The sequence below is a fragment of the Canis lupus genome, chromosome 27, assembly GCF_003254725.2.
Source record: "Canis lupus dingo isolate Sandy chromosome 27, ASM325472v2, whole genome shotgun sequence".
Classification (NCBI taxonomy): domain Eukaryota; kingdom Metazoa; phylum Chordata; class Mammalia; order Carnivora; family Canidae; genus Canis; species Canis lupus.
The window spans coordinates 26,852,378-26,875,118 of NC_064269.1; the positions used below are offsets into that span (position 1 = coordinate 26,852,378).

Consider the following 22,741-nt stretch of genomic DNA (forward strand, 5'->3'; position numbering starts at 1 on the left):
CATACCTTTTGAAGGAAAGAATGTGGATACGTGTTTTGCTGTCCTATATCCTCTGATTATTAGTAAATTTAGGAAGGAATTAGATCTATAACTGTGTTGAGTTCCATTTAAAATTCTGACACTATGTTACCTCATTTCTTCTCTTGTTTTTTTTTTCATATTTTTCTCCAACTGTTGACTCAGGCATTTAAAAACTTCATCTTTTCTCCTAATTTCATAATAGTTTACAAAATAAAATATAAGAAAGATATTCGCAATATAGAATGAACTTCAGCAGTGACCAAATACAATGAAGCAAAGCACACTAAATAATATTTGTTTCATATCCCTCTTGAAATCTCATTCTAGGCATTTTAGAAATGCCTAGAATTTGGAAACAATGAAATCAAATAAAAGTTGGAATCTGGATAGATAAATACACAGTTTCTTTACAGCACTGTTCCCTTTCAACTTCTTTTGCTGGATTGAATGACTTACAAGATTTACTATGAAGAAATTTTATGCAATGTACATGTGGCCCAGGAGTTTTAACTTCTTAGTGCATAATACAATGAATAGGTTATTATTTTTCTATGCAGATTCTTAAAAGACCCTAATATTAACAGCATTTTATTAGATTTGTATATTTATTAATATCACAAAAAAATCTATTATGAAGGCTAGCCTGATAATTGCCTATTCCTTTAATAAAATCATTTAAAATGTGTTAATTTTGAAATGTTTTATAAAGTACAATTACATGGTACCTTTTAATACATAGGAAATTAATGAAGATAAAATTCTAATTATATAGTTCTTAATATTAACTTACTAAACAGTAACTAATAAAACAGTAACTCAATATATTTATGTATATGTAGATATATGTATATTTGTATATGTGCATTATAATTTACTGGCACTTTCAAATATATTGCTTTCTGTGATCCTTGCAACAGTTTTCAGCTTTGTATAGACTCTGACCTTCTTGATTCCTGTTTAGATTCCTCGTGAATATGTATGTAAAAATTTGGATTTTGGAGAGGAAAGTCACTTAGGGAAACCTTTACTTGGTCACCTCATTTTGAAAAAGGGAAAATTTTCTACAAGTCTGCTGTAGAAGATCTCAATCTCCTTCCACATGAGAAGACTTGGTCATCTTAGTTCTACCCTAAACAACTTCATCCTAGGTCTGAAAAGCCTTACCAGATTCCAAGTTTGTTGCTGTTTCTTTATTTTTAAATTGAGTTTATAGTCTCCTTTCTGCCTACCATAAAGAGGCACGGGTCCGTTCCAGGGCCGACTAGGAACGACTAGGGTATGATTTATTCCAGATGTTTCGATACATCTCAAGTCTACTCTTCTGAAGTACCTACTGATATCCTTCCACCTAGTTTACCTCCCAACTGTGCCACAGTTCCCTTTCTCCTCAGCATTCTTGGTAGTGGGTACTGAGGCTCCTCAGGACACACATTTTTGAGTGGCAGGGTCAAGATCCTTTAGATCCTCAGTCCAGTGTCCTTTCTACCCAGCTGTAGTTAAAACTCACCAGGAGTGAATCATCCAGCTAAATACCAAAGGGCTGCCCCTAATTTTCACTTCTTCTTGTTCTTTTGATCACAGTCCTCAAAGTCCTCAATAGAAAGACACACAAGGAGGAAAGGAAGAACTAAAAGGGCTGACAGAAAAAAACTATAAGGACTATATCTCCTATAAGTTTTGAAATCAATCAGTAGTGTCATCAATCAGTCTGCTAAGTGGAGACCAGGGCTGGAGATGATCACTGGCCACCTTTCTACTGTTTTCACCTGTGACAAAGAAAGACTCAACCAAAACCAGTTGAATTTAATGGTGGTACTATTGCCATTTATATATAGTTTTCCCTCCAATTCTCTTCAGAATGAATTTCATTTCTTCATAATGGTGAAAATTTGTATCATTTTCAGACTTTATATCAGGACTCTTAATAGGACAGGGAAATGAAGGAATAGTAAAATTAGATGTAGGAAAAAGTACCCTCGGGCAAGACAGTTGTTTTTTTTTTTTTTTTTTTTTTTTTTTTGGACAAAGAAAATGAGTGAGATTGGACGCTCCTCCTTATCTATTTTGAAAATACATGATTATGAGTATTTATTTCATCAAACATGATGACAGGAACCCTGGAAGTTAAGCTCATAAAAGTTCTTGAAACATTCTTCATGATAATATCAACTATAGTCTCTAATATCATTTAAGAAAAAAAAGTACGAGAAATGAAATTTGATCAGAAGTAACAAAAAATTAGGGGATCCCTGGGTGGCTCAGTGGTTTAGTGCCTGCCTTTGGCCCAGGGTGCAATCCTGGAGTCCCGGGATCGAGTCCCGCGTTGGGCTCCCAGCATGGAGCCTGCTTCTCCCTCTGCCTGTGTCTCTGCCTCTCTCTCTATATATATGTCTATCATGAGTTAAAAAAAAAAGTAACAAAATATTATAATTAATTATTATTAAAAGTGTACAAATGGATTTTTGGCAGAGTCACTGTATGGTAAGAAAATCATACAGTGGGGCACCTGGGTGGCTCAGTGGGCTAAGTATCTGCCTTCTGCTCAGCTCAGATTCTGGGGTCCTGAAATAGAGACCCACACTGGGCTCCCTGCTCAGTAGGAAGTCTGTTTCTCTGTCTTCTGCTCCCCCTGCTTGTATCCTCTCTCTCTCACTCATCGTCTCAAATAAATAAATAAGATCTTTTTAAAAAAAAATCATGGAGCATTAACTATTCTATGACAGAAGTCTCAGCAAAGTGTGTTGGTAAAACAGCCTCTCTAAAGATATACACTGAGAACAAAATTCATATTCTTAAGGAGCAAATATTTAACTAGGATCCACTATCACTTATCAGTATTTGCTGCTGTACATACTGACAATGGTCAATATTTTCAGAGGAAGATATCACTAACGACCTGTAATTTGACCTTTGGGAAATGTTCATGAAACAGATTAGCTAACCTTCTCCTGTGGTGGTGTTTGAAGTTTTACAAAACTACAGGTAATAAGATGAAGTGGAATTACACTGATCTGTGAAATAAAGAATCATTTGAGTTTGCTTCTAATTCTATAGGTTCATTAGACTCTGTGGCATTAAGGAAGAAACAAATTACACATATTTTTAAATGACAAAGAAAGAAAGGTAGTAGTCATTAAACTCATGATTTGAAAGGTTTCCATATCTCTGCCAATCTTAAAATGGTGCTTTATTTATATTCAAGGCCGAGATCAGGAGAAAATTACTTCTAATACTGTCATCATGGAATTCAACAAAGATGTGGTTATTTTTCAGTGATTAGGGCATTAACAAGTACTAATTCAAATGTTTCAAAAACCTGAAATCCTATGGGAAATGTCCTAAAAATCACTGAATTCTTATAAAACATGCCATTCTTATTCTAACTAAAAAAGGACAAATACAAATACCTCCTTTCACAATGGTGTTTTCTTCAAAATTCTTTCTAGATCTTAACACTATCTTTTCTTTAGCTTTGGTAATTCTGGCTTTTAAGTCACTTTGTAAAATTATAATTAATATACTATATAAGGTTTGTTCTATTTTAAAATTGAGATATAATTGACATCTTAGTTTCAGGTGTACAATATAGTAATTTGATATTCATATCTATTGTGAAATAATCACTAAAATAGATCTAGTTAGCATCCATCAGCACACAGTTATAAAAAATTTTTTTCTGGTGGTGAGGACTTTTAAGATTTACTCTCAGCCACTTCCAAATGTGCAATACAGCATTATTAACTATAGTCACTATGCTGCATGTTATATCCCCAACACAATTATTGATAACTGGAAGTTTGTAACTTTTGAGCCCCTTCACCCATTTGGCACACTCCACCTCCTATCTCTGGCAATCACCAATTTGTGTTCTGCCTAAATAAACTTTAAATTACCAAATGTTTGAACATATCCACATGCTCTTAGGATGACAATCCATTTTTTGATCTGATCTTTTGCCTTTCATATAATGCTAAGATAACTGGTCTGGCTGGGGAAATCTAACAACAATGTGCAAATGTCAGGTTGGATGCCTTTGATTGAAGAATCTTAATATGAATCTCAGTCTACATAAAATCTAGCTTACCTCTACTCTGGGCTCACCTCTTCCCATCCTGTCACACTGGGAGGCATCACCTCAAGTCACTGTTCCCATTTATAAGTAAGACCATGCAACACAATTCAAGCCTAATTAGCTGATGTTAATTTGTATAGTGTTTTGCATTTAAACCATATATTTTCTTCATTTTCAAAGCGGGCCTCCAACCAAAAATAACTGGTTGGGCCACCTTTCCACTGTAATTTATAATTCCTTTTGGCAAGTAACTTCTCTAAGAGATGTGAAAGGAGCATTGCCTAACCTTGATGAAGGTGCTTCATGAAGTTTGATGCTAGCGCTACGGTCCCTCCGTACTGGGGCAGGCTCCAAAGTGGGTAGGCCCGTGGCTGAGGTGGTGGTTGTCCAAGTTGATGAAACTCGTCTCAACAAACCAGGAGGCAAACTCCTTCTCAGGCGCTAGGAAGAAGGAGTGCTGATTTTATTACCAAGCATATTTTTGATCTCTAACTTCTGTATAATACAAGGGGAGAAAATGGGTTTTTAATTGGAAGTGAATTTATTAAACTGTATTGGCTGAAATAATACCTATCTGAAATTTGGGTGCTCAGGAATTCAATAAAAGAATGAATATTATAAAATTAACAATTGGGAACTTCATTTAGATGATGATTTAAGGAATTATAGGATCAAGAGTCACTTACCTTTGGGAAAACTTTATATTTACATTAGTTTAATGAAATATACATAATTATATACATATTAGTTATTGTGAACAAAAGTTTTTTCCTCAAAAGTCATTTTGAGGTTAGGGGCATGGATTAATTTTTATCATCTTGAAAAATAGTCTTTACACTAAAGTGTTTATTAATTTAATTTCTTGATTTACACAAGGCAGGAAGTGAGTATAAGATGTAACTCACAAAATGCACCACTTTTCTTGTGGCTAGCAGGACTTAGACATCACAAATAAGGGTAATGTCATCAGTACCAACTCATCTTAGCTGAGTCTTCTGTTACAGGATGACCTGTAGCCCTCTCATGACTATTTCTCCTCCTGGGATACCCTAAACAGGATATATGGCATCAATGGCACGGAGGCAAGACTCTGAACTTATCAGGATGAGCACCAGCACTTTGAAGACGGTCTTCACCTTAAAAATTAAAGTGAAGGCATCCTTCTAATACAACCACAGCAATATAATAGGTCAAAGCTCAACCCATTTGTATTTGTGGCTAGTTACTCCTAGTAAACAAATCACATAGGCATTGTTTACAAAGATGCATTCTGGTCTTCTGAAGATAGCAAAAACTCTTGAGAAGTATAAGGCACTTTGAGATTCCAGAACAGCTCTGATCCTAGTTTCCCATATTTCTTAAAGATCTGAATATGCATCTCAGAAGGTAATTAACAGTAAGCACTATAAATACCAGGACTGATACCTGAAAATCTCACTCACTTCTTGTCAGTTTTGAGACTAAAAGGAAACAGTAAATCTCTCTCTATCCCTTTACTGTCACATCATGCTTAGCCATACCATTCTCAGAGAAGCAGGTGTTCAAAAAAAATTATGTAAATACCTAATGATAAAGTTGTGTGAAACACACATTCCCGAGTCCAGAGACTCACAACAGCTAACTTGTGGGTGTTGCTGACTGACCACTAGGCTCAAGAGGACCGATGCCTACTTACTAAACAGATAACCATACAGGATGTGCCAGAGATGACTTAAATTCTGATTTTCTTTTCAGTCTTTAATATAACCCATTTTCAACTAATGCAAGGTCTAAGCTGGGTGTAGGATCCTATTTCTTACAGCTGACATTTATAAAACTCTTATATCTTACATATAAAAAGAAGGAATTTACACATCACCAAGGCTATCTTTCACTCAAAGTAATCCAAAATCAATTAAAACTGAGTTCAAAACTTCTCGGATTTGGGAAAGCCAGGAGGGTACCATGAAGGATACCACACAAAGAAATCATGAGCAGGGGATCTTTGGGTTTCAGAGAGCAAGGGCTTTTAAACAGAGTAGGGCTTTAGCCTGCCCCTGCCTCTCACTGCTATATCCCTTGCCCACAAAACAGAACCTGGTATATAGAAGTAGAAATTTATTCAAAGTCTGAATTAAAAAAATAAGCAACCCCAAAAGATAAAACTTTCATTTACAGAAGGCTGTTAGGTATCAGGACACAAGTCTTTACCTCTAAATTTTTACTACTTTGATCACCATGAGGAACACATCCCGAGTCACTGACATGAATCTGCATCTGGGTTTGGTGGTGACAAGAAACAGAACCAGGAAGCAAAAGAAAAGGTTTAACCTTTCCAGGGATATGTCATTAATACCTACCTTGGGAATAGCCAGCTTGTCTTTTTCAGAGCTTTCCTCAGAATCAGAACAGGTGTAATTTTCACTGAAGCAAACAACAGGATTCACGCGGGGCTTGTGAATAGCCTGGAAGGTGAGCTGGGTGCTGAGCAGGTTGCTCACTGCCCTCAAGGAGGTGCACACGTTGGGGGGCAGGGAAGGGTCTGCCAGGAGGTCGGTGATGAGGCCGTGAGCCTCACCCATCACGGCAATATCCACAGTAATACTGGTTCCTGAAGACTGAGACACCAAACAGAGGGACACCCAATGAGAAAAAGGCCTGAAGCTGAAGGTACCCGCACTGAAATGGGGCTTTTTCTGAAAACTGGGCTGATTGACTCCTTGAGGTTGCAGTAAAGGAACATCCAAATCCCATTTCTGTTTCAAATTTTGCCAAAATGTGCCAAGGCTTTTGTCATTTTTGTGTTTGTGGCACATATCTCAAAGTTAGAACTTGGGGAGGGGTGGGAGATATGTGAAGAAATTAAAAACATAAACACTAGTTTTTCAAAGGGAAGAAGTTGGGGGTTTGGGAGGCTAAGTTGGTTAAGCCTCTGACTCTTGGTTTCAGCTCAGGTGGTGATCTCAGAGTCCTGAGATGGAGCCCTGCGCTGGGCTCCGTACTTAGCTGGGACTCTACTTGAGATTCTCTCTTCCTCTCCCCTGCCCCTCACCTGCTCATGCTCCCTTGCTCACTTTCTCTCTAAAATAAATAGAAATATATATATTTATTTTAAAAAGGCAAGAAGTTTCAGAGAATTGTAAAAAAAACTTCCTATCAGCCACTCCTTATGAAGAGCTCAACATTTTAATGCATCTTATTTAGAAGCATTCTAAAAGTAACATTCATTCTAAAAGTTACTTCATTCTAAAAGTAACATTAATATACCATAAACTTTCAAATTTAGTAATACTGTAATGTTACAGTTAAGCCTGATATACAGTAGTTATTTATGGGTTTTTTTTTTTTTTTGACAATTTTATTCACGAGAGAGAGAGAGAGAGAGAGAGCGCGCGCACGCGCGCGCGCACACAGTGGGGAAGGGGCAGAGGTGAGAAGCAGACTCCTGGCTGAGCTGGGATTGCCAACTCCGGGGCTCAGTTCCCAAGATCCTGAGATCATGACCTGAGCCGAAGGTAGATGCTCAACCAACTGAGTCACCCAGGTCTCCCTATGGTGTTACTTAATTAATACTATAGCTAGGCCCAAAAAGCCTTTGGCTTTTGATCAAATTCACATGTTGTCCTTCCTTTTCTTGTGCTTGGTAAGAATAGCAATTTTGGTTCTGGTTTTCTGCGACACATCGGTCATATTTTCCAAACTGCCTATCAGACTGAGAGTCATTATTTGCTGAAGAAAGGAAAAGCACAGAAACAGAGGACAGGAATGTTCCCAATCCTGTTGCTCAGGCCAAAATGCCATCAGGAAAGCATGAGAGCAAGGGAGAGCATGGGCAGAGTCAAGTCCAAGAGGGTAGATGAACCTTAAAGACAGTCTATAGAAGACCATTAATATTGGAATATTGCCACAGTATGAGGCACAAGGAATCCACATAACTGTATAACGCACTAAGCCATCAGGATGGAGAATCTGGAATTAGGCTACTTATGTCTCAATTCTGACTCCTAACCCTACCACTTTCTATCTGCATGATCTCTGGCAAGTCATTAAGCTTCTGTGCTGTGATTTCTGCATCTGTAAAGTGGATATGGTAATGGCACCAACCTCAGAAGGTAATGATAAGAATTAAATGGGGAAATATATGTAAAGCACTCAATATTGTGCTGGCAACTGTAAGTGCTCAATACCGATAATGGTATAAATAATAATAATAATTCTGGAGTTTTTCAATAAAAGGCTATTACAAGTTTGGTTATGTATTTGGAAGAATAGTTTCATCATTCTCTCACAACACAGTTAAAAATAAACTCCACTTCACTGGTGGGGAAAAACATGTCATCAAAAAAGTGAATATGTATTATTATTATCAGAAAAATATAAGAATTATGAACACACCCAACATACATGAAGATGTATACTCTTATACCAACTATAAGTAATGGATAAATTTTTCTGTAAAAGCACAATATAAAATACTTATGTCTTTTACCATGGAATAATATTAGTATCCATAATAATCATAGTGACAGCTGACATTTGATCACCATAAGTCTACCAAGTAGCTACTTTATATATTAATTTCATTTTCATTATATATTTATTATAAAAGATAACTTGCCAGAATCCGATCAGATAGCTGGAACATGGAAACATGAGGCTGCAAACAAATACTCTGGTTCTACAGCTTAAATGCTGAACTAATACACCAAAATACATGTTGAACTTTTTAATCTAATGTTCCTAAATATATCTGTAATTATTTAATGGTTTATGTAATCACTGTGTTGTGTTCTTTTCTTTCTGGATGCCTAAATATCTATTATGAACCAATATAAAAATTTAAGTGCAATGCTAATAGTTTTAGGATAAACAATTATACATACTTCACGTATGTACCTACATTATCAACTTCAAAAGTGTTCGTGAAAAATGTCACTGAACTAAGTTAACATTCCCTTTTGGAAACATGTATTTTCAAGTGTATTCCTAATTACAATGCTTCTAAAAAACTCACTCAGTGTGACCTTCTAGAAGAGTAATATTTATTCCTATCCATGTTTTTCTAAGAAACTTAAAATAACAAGTCATTGTACCGTTTCCCTTAAAAAATGAAAATTTAAGTCAAACTTGTTTTTACGACATAACATTTTCAGACTTTCTGACAATGAAATTAACAGTTTATGTTCTAATAATAAATAATTAAAGAAGTTGCCTCAGATTGTTCTCACTACCCAAAATTTACATACCTGAAGAAAAAGTAGAGCATGTTCACTAATAATTCAAATTATAATTTTTAATGCATTACTGGTCAGAGAACAGTCTTTTTTATAATTCTCTAATGTTATGACTTTTTTATAACATTTTCTTTTTTTAAGTAATAGACAGATTTCTTATTCAGAAAAAAACAGATATTAAAAATTTTTAAAGTAACTTTAAAATATGAACAGAATTGGGCAGCCCTGTTGGCTCAGTGGTTTAGCGCCACCTTTGGTCTGGGTCGTGGAGTCCCAGAATCTAGTCCCACGTCGGGGTCCCTGCATGGGGCCTGCTTCTCCCTCTGCCTGTGTCTCTGCCTCTCTCTCTCTCTCTCTATCTCTCATGAATAAATCAATAAAATCTTTTTAAATAAATAAATAAAATATGAACAGAATTGAAAACTCATTCTAAGTCATTGTTATTGTTATGTAAGAGTTAAGAGAATAAGCACATTATGTATTTCCATGCTATGTATGCCATCACTTTTGTAAAAGGAAAGGTCTTCAAGCAAAAACAAATATTCATGCCAGTAAGAATTATTCATACAGGAAATAGCAAAAACAAAAAACAAAAACACAAAAACAAAAGCGGACATTTTTACTGTTTAAGAAGGATACTCTAATGAAGTATACTTACTACTGGAATGAAGTCAGGTCTTTGCTACACTGGTTTTCTGACTCAAGAATAGAACTGTTTAACAGTCAAAAGTTGCATCACACATAGAAGTTATCACCACTTGTTGGCTCAAATAACTAAAGGCTTCAATGAGGCATAAAATCTGAAACCAACAATCAGATTTGCTTGCCACAAAATTGCCAAGGCTAACCACATGTGATACGCTCAAAGACAGATGGGCCCCTATTTCAATAAGCAGTAGGCAAGTGATAAAGACACAGGCGTGTCCAAGGAGTAGCTAGTAAGGAATTTTAGGAGAGAAGGGCTTTGGATGATGATAGAGTTTTTTTTTTTTTTAATCAGATGATACAAAATATGAAAAAGAGTGAGTCACACATTGCCATACTCTATCCAACTTTAAAAATAATGTAAGTTTCTAGGTAATACCAACAAATGCTCAGAAATATTCTATTTAACTGATGAAATCTTAGTGATAATAAATACTAAAGGTTAAGTTTATATGAAAGCTACTTTAAAGGAAAGTCTTAAGCTAACAGCCCAAAATCATCTTTGAGTGCAGTAATGAACTATACTAAAGCATGAAACCACAGTTGGGTCTTTTTAGGGTAGAGATAATAAAACAAATCTTTTGCTTTAAAAAAAAGAAAAGGGACCAAGTGATATGAGACATTCTACTCTGCAAGCTCTACTTATAATAGAAATATTTATACTTAACATTTAAGAAGATGCAAGTTTAATTCCCTGGATGTTATTTAAATGACAACCAAATTTGGATTGCTACCTTTAAATAGAAAATCTGGAATTTAAGCCTGATAAACAGTAGAGGAAAGTGTAGTTTTTTGTGTTCAACCAAAAATAAATCTCTTGGTAAAACCACCACTTTTCAAAGCACACAGGACTCAAAATGTTTTCCCTTTTCCCCATTATCTCCAACCAGTCTACTTTACCATCTCTGGGATGTGAATATATAGATGCCTTGCTACAGAATATGATCTAGTTGCTTCCAAGTTACTTTACTCATTGTAAACAAAAGTCCAAGAGAATCTGGAGTTATAGATAAGAAGTTAAAGAAACAATAACAAATACACTTATAAACACCACTAAACGTAACTCCTAGATTAGCATGTATTAATCAATTCAAGTATAGGACATTTGTTTTCACTCTTAACTACAGCTGTGCTAAAACTTCGAAATTACAGTATTAGTATGATGAAAGGGAAAGCTCTGAATATGTGTAGGGGTTAGAAATGATGTGCATTTTGTGAAAGGCAACTAAGTTTCTAAATTACCCCAAGAGGCAAATTTTGAAAAATTCCAACAAATAAATCCATGTGATCAAATTACTAATAGCATGTATGTAAAATAAAATTATTATCTTTAAGTAACATGCCAGGTTATTAATTGCAACACCGTGTTGGGGTTACTGTCAAAATATTATTCAGATGGAGGGAATTCCTAAAAGGCATAACTGTTAAGCAGTTTTAGGAAATAACTACAGGAACAAGGTGAATGAAAACAAAGAAGTCAACAAATACCATTTCATTTAAAGAATGAAAAGATGCTCGAGAAAAATCAGAAAGGGACTGGGAAAATTGAGGTCAATAACAATTTGCTGTTCAAAATGATCAGGGAGGCTATCTGGTGTAAAAAGTGGGGTGAAGGTAATGCATCTGATTCTTGATGAATTCGTTGGAGGCAGTACCAATATAGTCAAGTTATAGCTTTTCATCCTATATATTTTGAAGCAAAGATTAAACTGATAACTTCATCAAATGGGTTACATACATCCCTGCTTAGAAGTGGAAGATATGAGGCAGCCCCGGTGGTGCAGCGGTTTAGCGCCACCTGCAGCCTGGGGTTTGATCCTGGGGACCCTGGATAGAGTCCCACGTCAGGCTTCCTGCATGGAGCCTGCTTCTCCCTCTGCCTGTGCCTCTGCCCCTCTCTCTCTCTGTGTCTCTATGAATAAATAAATAAATAAAATCTTTAAAAAAAATTAATAAGAAGTGGAAGATATGCTATCACTCTCAAGTCTTCTGCCTCAGTGAATTAGTAAATCATCTGATGAGTCATTTGCTTTGGACATTAATTTATTCTAACTGGAAAAAAAAAAGAATCAGAAGCAGTATAAAAGCCTCTCTTCAAAATTCTACATGGAACTCCAAGATAGGCTGCAAGTGCCAAAGAACCAGAATTGAGATAATTACCTTCGTAACCTAGTTGAGATGCTGTACATCTTGAATCAGACCGCCACGTTGTTTAACATTTTAACTTAAGATGGATTCTAAAACTAATCACAAGTTTACTCTATGCAATACTGTATCAGCTGGGGGCACACAGGCTCCCCCCATAAAGTCAGAGAACTGGGTTAGATCTTCCTAAGGTAGCGTGAGATTGCTAATCTCACCCAAGCTCTACCTTATAACGTATTATTGAGTCACTGAGGCAGTTTCCTTTCTATGCTAAAATGCCTGGTGGCATTCAGTGCTCAGGAGGAAGAGGCTATTCCCTGGAACTTCCATAGAATTCTCCCAAGCGCTGAGCTGTACATTTGCTCAGTGTCAGTTTCCTTTGGTCCCTACTGGTCTGTTCAGGCCAGTTGTATTTTGTCACTGTAAATTACCTATGCTAATAAAATATCCATAAACCAGTGATAACATGAGTAAAAACCAGAAAAGTTGCTTTAAAAACTAAGTTGAACAGCTTTAAAGACTTCATAAATACATTTCACAAAAGTGAGGCCTTGATAGCAATTTCTGTTAAATTAATAGGAGAGGTAAAACTGTGAGCATTCAAAAGGAAAACGATAGCCTATCTGAAAGATTTGAACTCAGAATACTTTCAAGTACCCAACTCATTTCCACTGTGAAATAAATTGAAGGTGGCAGTTGTGTACAATGAAGCACTGGTGTATGTGCACATGGAAGAAAGACAACTTTCCAGTCTAATCAATACAGCGGACATGTGCTCAAAGAGAAACATTCTTGGATCTTCACGGAAAAGATTTGTGAAAGCCTGCATATTCCTATGTATTAAGTTAAAGCCTATTACAAGAGGCACAGAGAAGAAAGGTCAAATTTTTATAATTCTCTGCTTTAAAACTTTTAAAATGAACAGACCAATTACAGTCCTGATTATATCTGTTAAGAGAGCTCCACACCATTTTAAACCCAACACCTTTCACTTGAAAGACCTCCAGTGAAAGGAACTATTTATTATAAATAGTTCTAGCTACTCATCATAGCTATTCGTTACCAGCCCTGAAACAAGATGGAGAAAGTAAAGTCTGGTTTACGAATTAGCACATGAGGTGCAAAAAGGAACGAGACTTTTTTTCATCATGTAATATGGAACTTTGTATGTGTGAGAAGTTGGAAAACAAGGTTGTAAAGAACTGGGATAAAAGAGAGGAAGTTTTACCCTTTCATCAATATCCAATTTTTATTTTATGAATTAGTACATGAGGGTTTTAAGAGCAGAGGACCTAGAGTCAGCCTGACTATATCCAAATTTCAGGTCTGCTGAGATTTTCAAAAACTTCAATTGCCTCCCTTGCTTGTTTTCTCAGCTCTGAGCAGGGCATGGTAATAACATTTACTGTATAGTATTGTTGATGATGAAATGAAATCATGCACACAAAGATCCAGCAGAGTTGCTTGGCCCACAGGACACGTTAGATAAATATTATATATCCCCACCATTATTATTACTGCACTGAAAGCATCATGTGGTAAATTCTGCACATGGCACGTATGTTTGCCTTCAACATATACTGGGCTAGTAGTCTTTTCCTAAGTGATGGCAGCATGGAGACAGAACTTCTTTATCACACAAACAAAATATCCAAACCAAAAACCTGAATACTTTTGCTTCTTATTCTAGGTAAATATAAAGACTGTGCTCCCTAGTCCCATATACTCATAATAGTTCTGAGATTAATTTTAGGCTCTCAGAAAGTCCTGGTTTCAGTTAATACGGTTGATTGCACTGGTATAATTTATAACACAGTATGTGAAAGGAATTCTAAAAGCAGGCATCTTAGCTCCATTGTTGGAAGGTTTTTTGTTTTTTTTTTTTTTTTTCTATTTAGTCATCCTGGGAGGCACCCTGGGAGGCAAACATAGCATGGGAAGAACATTCTCAGGGTGAAGAGGGAGTTGGGAGAAGAGAGGAGTAAACAGTGTAAGGGATGACACATAAAAGGAAAGAGTCACTGGGACTGTTCTTACCCAACTTTGGTCCTCAATGCTGGGAAAAGATGCCTGGTGGGTTTTTGGGAGCAGTCTCCTCCATCTCTAAAGCACACTTTGCCACCCCAACCCTCCACCTCTTTCTCTGGGAGGTTGTCTGTGGGTACCAGGGAGTAGCATCTTGGTCTTTAATGTACTAAATTCACTTAGAAGGTGAGTTGGATTGATAAATGGTCTTTGGTGTATTACTGGTTCTGACCTCAGAGCCAGCAAAATTGCATATGTGTTTATACTTTCATAGGACCCATTTATAATTTTAGACTTGAAGTTGGTTGGGAAATTTTTGAAAAATGAAATCATGTGAAAATTTTGCAGTAACTCATTGTAGGCTGAACTTTGGCTATATGCCATCCTGAGGAAGCAGATGTTTGCTTATTTTAATTTTCTGGCAGGGAATATGAGTTTACATTTGGATTTTTCTCCTTAAGATAATATATATGTACAGTAGGAGGAAAACATATAGGGCCCTTCATCACACTACTTTCTAACATCGCTGTGAACTGACCTCATGTGAGTGGTGAGACACAGCAAAAATGCAGTAGTTATCAAAATCCTTAACTTCCTTCTCTTTTGATGTTCAAAGAGCATTCCACATTACCAGACAGGATGTAGCACGTGGCCTTGTGTCCTTATAGATTTCCCCATAATCTATCTGTCAATAAGCCAAGAATTGTTAAAGCAGCCCCTCTGTTTTCTAAGTATCTTCCAAGACACTAGCAAATTCACTCCACAGCCTCAAAAAACAACAATTAACACAGAATATTGTTTTTTTTTAAATTTAGGCAATAAAACATACTTATTAAATCATTTATGCTAGTAAGCACCCATATTGCTAAGATAACCTCAGCTGCCTCTGACTTCCAGGCTGGTTCTGTTTCTTCTAATTAGAAAAATATGGGATGGGGATCCCTGGGTGGCTCAGCGGTTTAGCACCTTTCTTTGGCCCAGGGTGTGATCCTGGAATCCTGGGATCGAGTCCTGCATTGGGTTCCCTGTATGGAGCTTGCTTCTCCCACTGCCTGTGTCTCTGCCTCTCTCTCTCTCTCTCTCTCTCTCTCTCTCTCTCTGTGTCTCTATGAATAAATAAATAAAATATTTTTTTAAAAAAAAAGAAAGAAAAAGAGGGGATGGCTGGTGAAACTACAAGGAATTTGGGTAAGGAGCTCTTCCAGCGACAGCTCATGCAAATGAAGGTGGGAAGGCTTGGAGAGTATAAATTGCTATATAAATAAAAAGCACTATTATTTCTGTTAGGGGAAGAAACTGGATTTTCTGACTGAGCATAAGTTTAGAAATACAGAAAAATTAAGAATCTCTGAAATAAAATAATTCATAAAAGTTGATGAGTTTTGATGGTCTTCGATTGGTTAGATTTTGAGAATTGCTATTAAACTTGAACTTGAGGTCTCAGTCGGCTTAGCCTAAAAACAATTTCAGTGAACAACAGATGGCAGTATTCTGCCTTTTTAAAGAACTCTAATTGTCAGAAGATCTTTTTGAATGAGTGCTGCTTCCTCATAACTGGTAGAGTTTAGTTTCTTTTTTTCCATGGGGGGGGGGGGGAGAGACCAAAAAAAAGAATAACTTACAAAAGACAATTGGTAGAGAGTAATACAAAATTTTAAATTGTGTTCTCTCTCTCAGGACCACTGTTAAAGTGAAACTATAATTACATCATTAATAATTCTTCTCAATTACAAGCATTTCAGTTCTGTCACCCTTCCCCATTTTCATGAGGTAAACTTTGTAACAATGACCCATTTTCACAATCTGATTGAAATTCTTGCCCCACATGCAATTTTGCATTGTGATTAGAATGTCCATAAGACAAAACAAAAAAAATCAAAATATGCATTCTAACACAAATAGTTTTGTGAGCTTTCATTGGCATTTATCTGCCCTGTGTTATCTATCACCAGACTCTCCTACCTCATGGGCACCTACTTATCTATGCTACTGATTTGCTCCTAATGTTGCCTAACTGGGAGCTCTTCCCTCCAATTGCTGCCATAGCACCCAGACTGCTTACCACATGAGTGCCTGGAACTCATATGCTGGAAGTACCCCAAAACAAAAGCAAATAAATGAAAAACCGTGGAAGCTGTAATTCAGAGAAATCTTGCATCTCTCACCAATTCTCACATGAATTCTTAGAATGTCTCTGTCATAAGCACTTGTGATAGTTTTCAACTTTTGACATAGGATCTTGATAAAGATTCATCTTCCTCTTCTAGGCTAAAAGTGTTACAAGGACAAAGGGAATCCTAGTTTCTACACTAGTTTAACTCCAGACTCCTGGCTAGTATCTGATAATCATCAGGCATTAAATGATATTAAAAATGAGTTAAGTTGTAAGTAGCATATTCTAAACCTCAAGAGAAGTAAATATCCTCTCTCCCGGTTCTATGCTTTGAACAATATAGAAAGACAAATGACAGTGTCTAAGGTATTTCCTTCAAACAAATAACTATTTTCTGAAATCCATCCTGAAACATTTAACCTTCTAGCACAATTTCAATGTTCAGATTTTAATTTAAATAAAAATGTTGAGAATTGTTACACTGAAATACTGGAGTCATAAATAAAAATTGAATTTAACAAATTGATTCTGGCCTAACTGCTAGGCAGAAAACAGTGAAGCTGCTGAGAAAAATAGTGCCAACCAAAAAAGTGACTCTACACTTTTTTCTATAATCTGGTACATCTATGGAGAAGAGCAAGCCAAGGACTCGGGTATACATAGGAGTATTTTGGGGGAAAAAATTTAAAAGGCTTGGAAGTAGGGGAAAAAGTGACCTTTTAGTGATAACACTCCAATGAAGTACAGAGTGCTTCAGGTTGAGAAAGATGTGTCTGTGTATAGCAAAGTGACTATAGTTAATAATCCTGAAATATATATTTGAGAGTTGGTACGAGAGTAGATCTTCAAAGTTTTTATCACAAGAAAAAAAATCTGTAATGATGCGTGGTGATAGATGTTAACTAGACTTACTGTGGTGATCATTTTGCAATATACATATATATCAAATCACTGTGTTGTACACTTGCAACTAATATAATGTTGTATGTCAGTTATGTTCAAATTTAAAAAGAGAAGAAGAAAAGGATGTGTCTGGAGAGGTTTGAGGGAATACATCATGACAGGAACATGAGCCAAATGCAAGAACTTTGATTAACTACTAAGAGTAATGAGAAACCCCTGCAGGGTAGTGACAGCATCACTACTGTGGAGGAAGGAGTCAGGCTGACTTTTAGGCTGATGGCTTAGATAGACAGAATCACAGGAGAAGGATGTTTTGATGTGGATGCTGAGATATTCAAATTTGAGTAAACATGTGACATTCACAGGATGATTAAAGTTGCACATCTGAACTGAAAATATACATCCGGGTATCAATGACACAGATATGGTCATTTCAACAACACCCCACATGGGAGTGTATAAAGACAAAAAAAAGTGGACTGAAGGCAGGGCCATAATCAATATCATTTTGCAAGGGTCAGGGAGAGAAGAAACTCACAAAGGAAAATGAGAAAACAGCTGAAAACTAAGAGTGTAGGGTCAAATGGGTCATGCAAATGCTTTTGTCAAGAGGAGAGGAGTGGCCAGTGGTGACCCATGAAATTTGAGAGATTAATAAATTCTAAAAATATTCATTAGTTTAGTATCTGGCCAGTCACTAGTAACACTAAAGAGAGCGATTTTAGTAACATGCTGTGGTTGTAAGTCACACTATAATAAACTAAGCAAAGAAAAGAAGATATGAAGGTGGAGACAATGCATGATCTCAGGGTCCTGGGATTGAGCCCCATATCAGGCTCCCTGCTCTGCAGGGAACCTGCTTCTCCCTCTCCCTCTCCCTGTTTCTCCCCTTGCTTGTGTTCTCTGTTTCTCTTCTCTCAAATAAATAAATAACATCTTTAAAAAAAGAAGAAAATGGAGATGATGTAGACAATTCTTTCCTAAAAACTAGCTATAAAATGGGCGATCAAGGTATGTCTGTATCCAGAGGGAAAAGAGGCTCTAAAGAGCTAGAAAGTGAGCAAGCACAAATGTTGAAGAGGGAGATCCCACCAGTACGAGGGGTTTCAAATGCAATGCAAACAGTGGGAATGATAAAGAGATGGAGGTCCAAGAGAAGGAAACCCTTCACAATGGAGGATACCTTTCCCAGGGTAACAGTGAGAAAAAAGACTAGATCTGCAGGTGAGAAATGAGAATTCCTCTACTTTGGCTTTTATCTAACTCTGAAGATGAGTCATGAGCCCCTTGTTGAGAAAGTGATGTAGGCAATGTTAGAAGTACAGAGGAGAACGAAGAACATTTGAGAAAGGAGAAGGAACAGCTGGCTAGATTCTCAGGCAATACTGTAGGTCCAGCTGAGGTTAGAGACTTCAGCTCCAATATGTTGTTTATGTGTTATTTCCAGTGTTACTCAGCACGAAATTTTGCACGAAAAGGCAACAAGGTGGAAATAGGCAGGGTGAGCCAGATTGGGAAGAAAGAAGACTGAATAAGTGGACCAGAGATCCTGGGGAAGTGGAAGAGCAGGTGAGAAAGCAGTAAAGCTTGAAGAAGCATGGAGCCAGAATGCAGGGTCAGGTGTTTGTATGAGAAGAACAAATGCAGATTCCATTAGTAGACCAGTCTCTCAGGCATAGAAGGTTTCTGCTTCTTATTAGCAGAAAACAAGGTTGGAAAGGAAATATGAAGCCAGATTTCAGATGCCCGTGAATGAAGGACAAAGTTTTCTAATTCTATGAGCTGGTAATTGAGTGAGGAAAGAAGTCTGAGAAGGAAAATGATGTAATCGAACAGTACACAGCGCTTGAGGAAGAGAAAGGTGTGGATAGGAGACGACAGGTCTGACCATGGTTGCTGAACCAAAAATGTGGGAAACTAGGCTACTTGAAGCATGAATGGCCAGGGAGGGAAGAGGGAAAGTAACATTAAAGAGCGTAAGTGCACTCGTACAGTGATTCAACACTGAGACATGAAAACAAAAATGTATTTATTCCTGTAGTTGTCTTCTTCTACTCTGTCCACAATATTCTCAGTTCCTGCTCTTGAAAATTTCTTCAAACGCTCTTGCCTTCACAAAATCAAATGTAGGGAGTTCACTTGTCAGTGTATCCACATTGGGTCTTAGCCACTGTCTAAGAAAATGTTCTCTTTTTGATAGATCATGGTAGTAGCCCTCTACAGTGTAAACAGAGAGGGTGAAGGGATTCTCTTAAAAGCCCCAAGTTGTTTTAACACAACATCCAACACTTCATAAATGTATTTTTAAACTCAGTAAATTCCAGTTTCTACAACTAAGCAAAGATACCATAAATTATGTAACAAGGTTTCCAAACTTATAAATAGATCAAATTTCAAAACGCTTTTACATCAAATTTGTTTTGGAACTTGGAATGAATTTTTCTAGAGAAGTAATACTATAAACAGTGATGAAACTTCTAGGCCAGCTTACAAAAACTTATACACCTCTTAATAATAGGTATGATAGTATTTTTGTTCTACATTGTAAATACACCCTATTTCAATCACACTGCAATATTTTAAGACAAACACATTGTATCAAAACAAAATATGGAGGCACTGGGAAACATCCATTCCCGCATCGTTTACTCAACAAATATTAACTGAAAATGTACTGGGTACCTGATACTATCTACACCCCGGGGCCAAGGAGATGAATGAGTTTGGCAGCTGCCCTCGAGGATCCTGCAGTCTAGTCTAGTGGATGATGCTCAGAGGACTAAAAGTGATCAGAGGACTGAAGAGGAAGCTGAGAGAACCCTGTGATGAATCACCACCACCCCTGGTTATGAGGTGAGGAAGAAGTTGTTTCTCACAACGCATGTCTCCAAACACCTACATGTGGCCAACTTTGAAAACGGCTGCCCTGCTATCACTATCCATACTTCTCCTCAAAGTAGGATGAAAATAAAATCCAACTCTCCATAGAAGTAAGAGAAGGGGGAGGGACTGATTACAAAGATACTCATCACTCAAATACAGATACATCTGGTTTCTTGAAGTTTCCCTCAAAATTTTCAGCCCTCAGAACTCTCAAAGCTCCAACACCTGTCTCAATTTGTTTTTTAAGATTTTATTTATTTATTCATAGACACAGAGAGAGAGAGAGGCAGAGACACAGGCAGAGGGAGAAGCAGGCTCCATGCAGGAGGCCCGATGTGGGACTCGATCCAGAGTCTCCAGGATCACACCCCAGCCTGCAGGCGGCGCCAAACTGCTGCGCCACTGGGGCTGCCCCCGTTTCAATTTTGAAGCTTGGATTTCAAGACTCCTCAACTTCCCATTCCCCCAGTAAAGAGTAGGGAATTTGAAGCTCCCTTGCTATTCTGGGCAGTTGAGGGTCTGCTTCTTGCTAACGGGTTTTAAGGGATGAAGTAAGCTTACCTGTGAACCATTTTGCATGCAGAGAAGATTTGAGGAAAATATTAAAAGTTAATAATATCATTTCTTGATTTTCCAGAAGGTAATTCACAGCTCTATAAATTATAACATGAATGACTTTCAACGTTTGAAACTAGGGCAAAAAAGGCTAAGCTACTTGTCCAACATTACATGGATGGTAAGTGGCAGAGGTGGAATTCAACCCAGACAATCTGGGTTAATCACAATACTAAGCTGTCAATATTTTGGGGTAACTGTCCCTATGTATGGTCACTTACCTCTGATGATATAAAATATCTTTGTCAATTTGTTACCCACTGTTAGTTTGCAAACTCTTCCTTCAATTAATCTTCATCAATTTAGGTTTTCGTTATCAAGAGGAACTTATTAACACCCTCTGTATTCTCTGAGAATTCATGTTATACTCCTTTCCTTTACATCTTTTTTTTTTTTTTAAATCAAATTAGACTCCTCTCAGAACTATGTTTTTAGGGAAGATCCCACTACTGTTTCTCCATCAAGAAAAACGTCATTTACTTTTTTCTCTTATTTCCCATACGTAAGCCAGACCTCATATAATATTTGCTCCTGGATGGAAAAACTGGTGGTTCTTATATAGAGACTTCTGTTGCTAATAGGAAAACATCTGTCTTCATTTTCCTTTTAGGTAGTAATGAAAATAAAATTTTATAATGCATCTGTCTACAAGTCTGGTTTAATTACTTCAGTTTAAGAAACTGGTTTTAGTTATAATCTTATTATATTCATAATGTTTTGAGACACTCAGGTAATAAATATGATTATCTCCGGGTCAACAGACCCCAGTAACTCACCAAGATATTTAATCGGCAGATGTTGAACAGGATTATAAAGGTTCTGTATGAAAGGCATTTCAAAATGATACCCTACCCCTCATGTTTAATGACAAGGTGTCACTGAGTGAAGAGGAAACCAAGCAAGAAAAGAAGTCATTTGGTTACAATGATGAGTCACTCAACATTTATGTCATAGTTTTGTTTTCTTCCTTGTGGACATAACTGTTAGTTTTGTCAATTCTTCCATATGCTGTTAGTATAGCAATAATAGGATATTGACGGAATACAAATGACCAACAATTTGTTGGGATTCAGCCACAGATTCCTTATGACAAAGGTCTATACAAAGAAGAGAAAGTAACTTCAGAAATTATTTTCTAAGATTATAATCTTGTAAAATTAATAAAAGTGATTAAAAAGTGGGTTAATTTTATTTCCTGGGGACCAAGAGGAAGGATCTAGGGAGAAGCAGATAGTGAATTCCTCTTTGGCTATTGCTTCAGTGTATTTTCCTTTTGTTTCATCTTAAAATAAGATGACATGAATGGAAGTGTACTACGCAGAAACTGATTAACGTATCTCATAGGAAAAAAATAAGCAAAGCATGATAAAAAAAATACAGAACAGAAGCAGTGAGTGTTTTCACATACTGATTCTGATGACAAACTAAAGTCTAAAATTAATATAGAGTCATATCTAACTAAAAATAACATCAAATTGTCTTCTTGCTGGCTTCAAGGTTTCTAACAAAAAAATGTAAAGTTACTCTCACATCTCTATCATTAGCCACACTCTACACTGGCCCAAAAGATTAAAGAGATTTTAAGATGCCCATCAAGCACGTCTTATGGCTGTTGATCAGTCAACAGACTTGAGTGTTGCCCTGGGGATTATTGTAGCATTTTAATATCAAAGCAAATATGTCCAGAGACATGCCCCAGTTCTCAACTCTCTTCAAACTACACACAGTGGATGTTGTGATTGACTTTCTACACTAATCATGGTGATTCCACCCCTAAGGCCAGAAATTTGGTCAAGGATGGATAGGTTTTTAGTCAATGTGATTCAATGAGACATGAGGGGAACTTTGCTTAGTGCTTCTAAGAAAAAATTCTTCCCCCTCCAGAAAGAAGCCACATTGCTGCCAGCAGCCATCTTTGGATCACAAGTGGAATCAGCTTTAGGATAAAGCCAATAGTGTAGACAGTAGCAAAGTAGAAAGAATTAAAAAACAAAACAAAACAAAACACTACATCTGTTGCAATGTTATTAAGTCATGCATTCACCA

At 36.8% G+C, this 22,741-nt stretch overlaps 1 protein-coding gene across 2 annotated transcripts in view; it reads right to left on the reverse strand.

Moving 5' to 3' along the window:
* Positions 1-22,741, reverse strand: part of PDE3A (phosphodiesterase 3A) — a 312,609-nt gene that overhangs the window by 53,858 nt on the left and 236,010 nt on the right. For both annotated transcript variants that reach the window (XM_035707354.2, XM_035707353.2), the window contains exons 3-4: positions 6,433-6,690; positions 4,380-4,534 (exon numbers count right to left, since the gene is read on the reverse strand). In XM_035707354.2, coding sequence (XP_035563247.1) covers positions 4,380-4,534; positions 6,433-6,690 — 413 coding nt within the window. The remainder of the gene's footprint in view (positions 1-4,379; positions 4,535-6,432; positions 6,691-22,741) is intronic.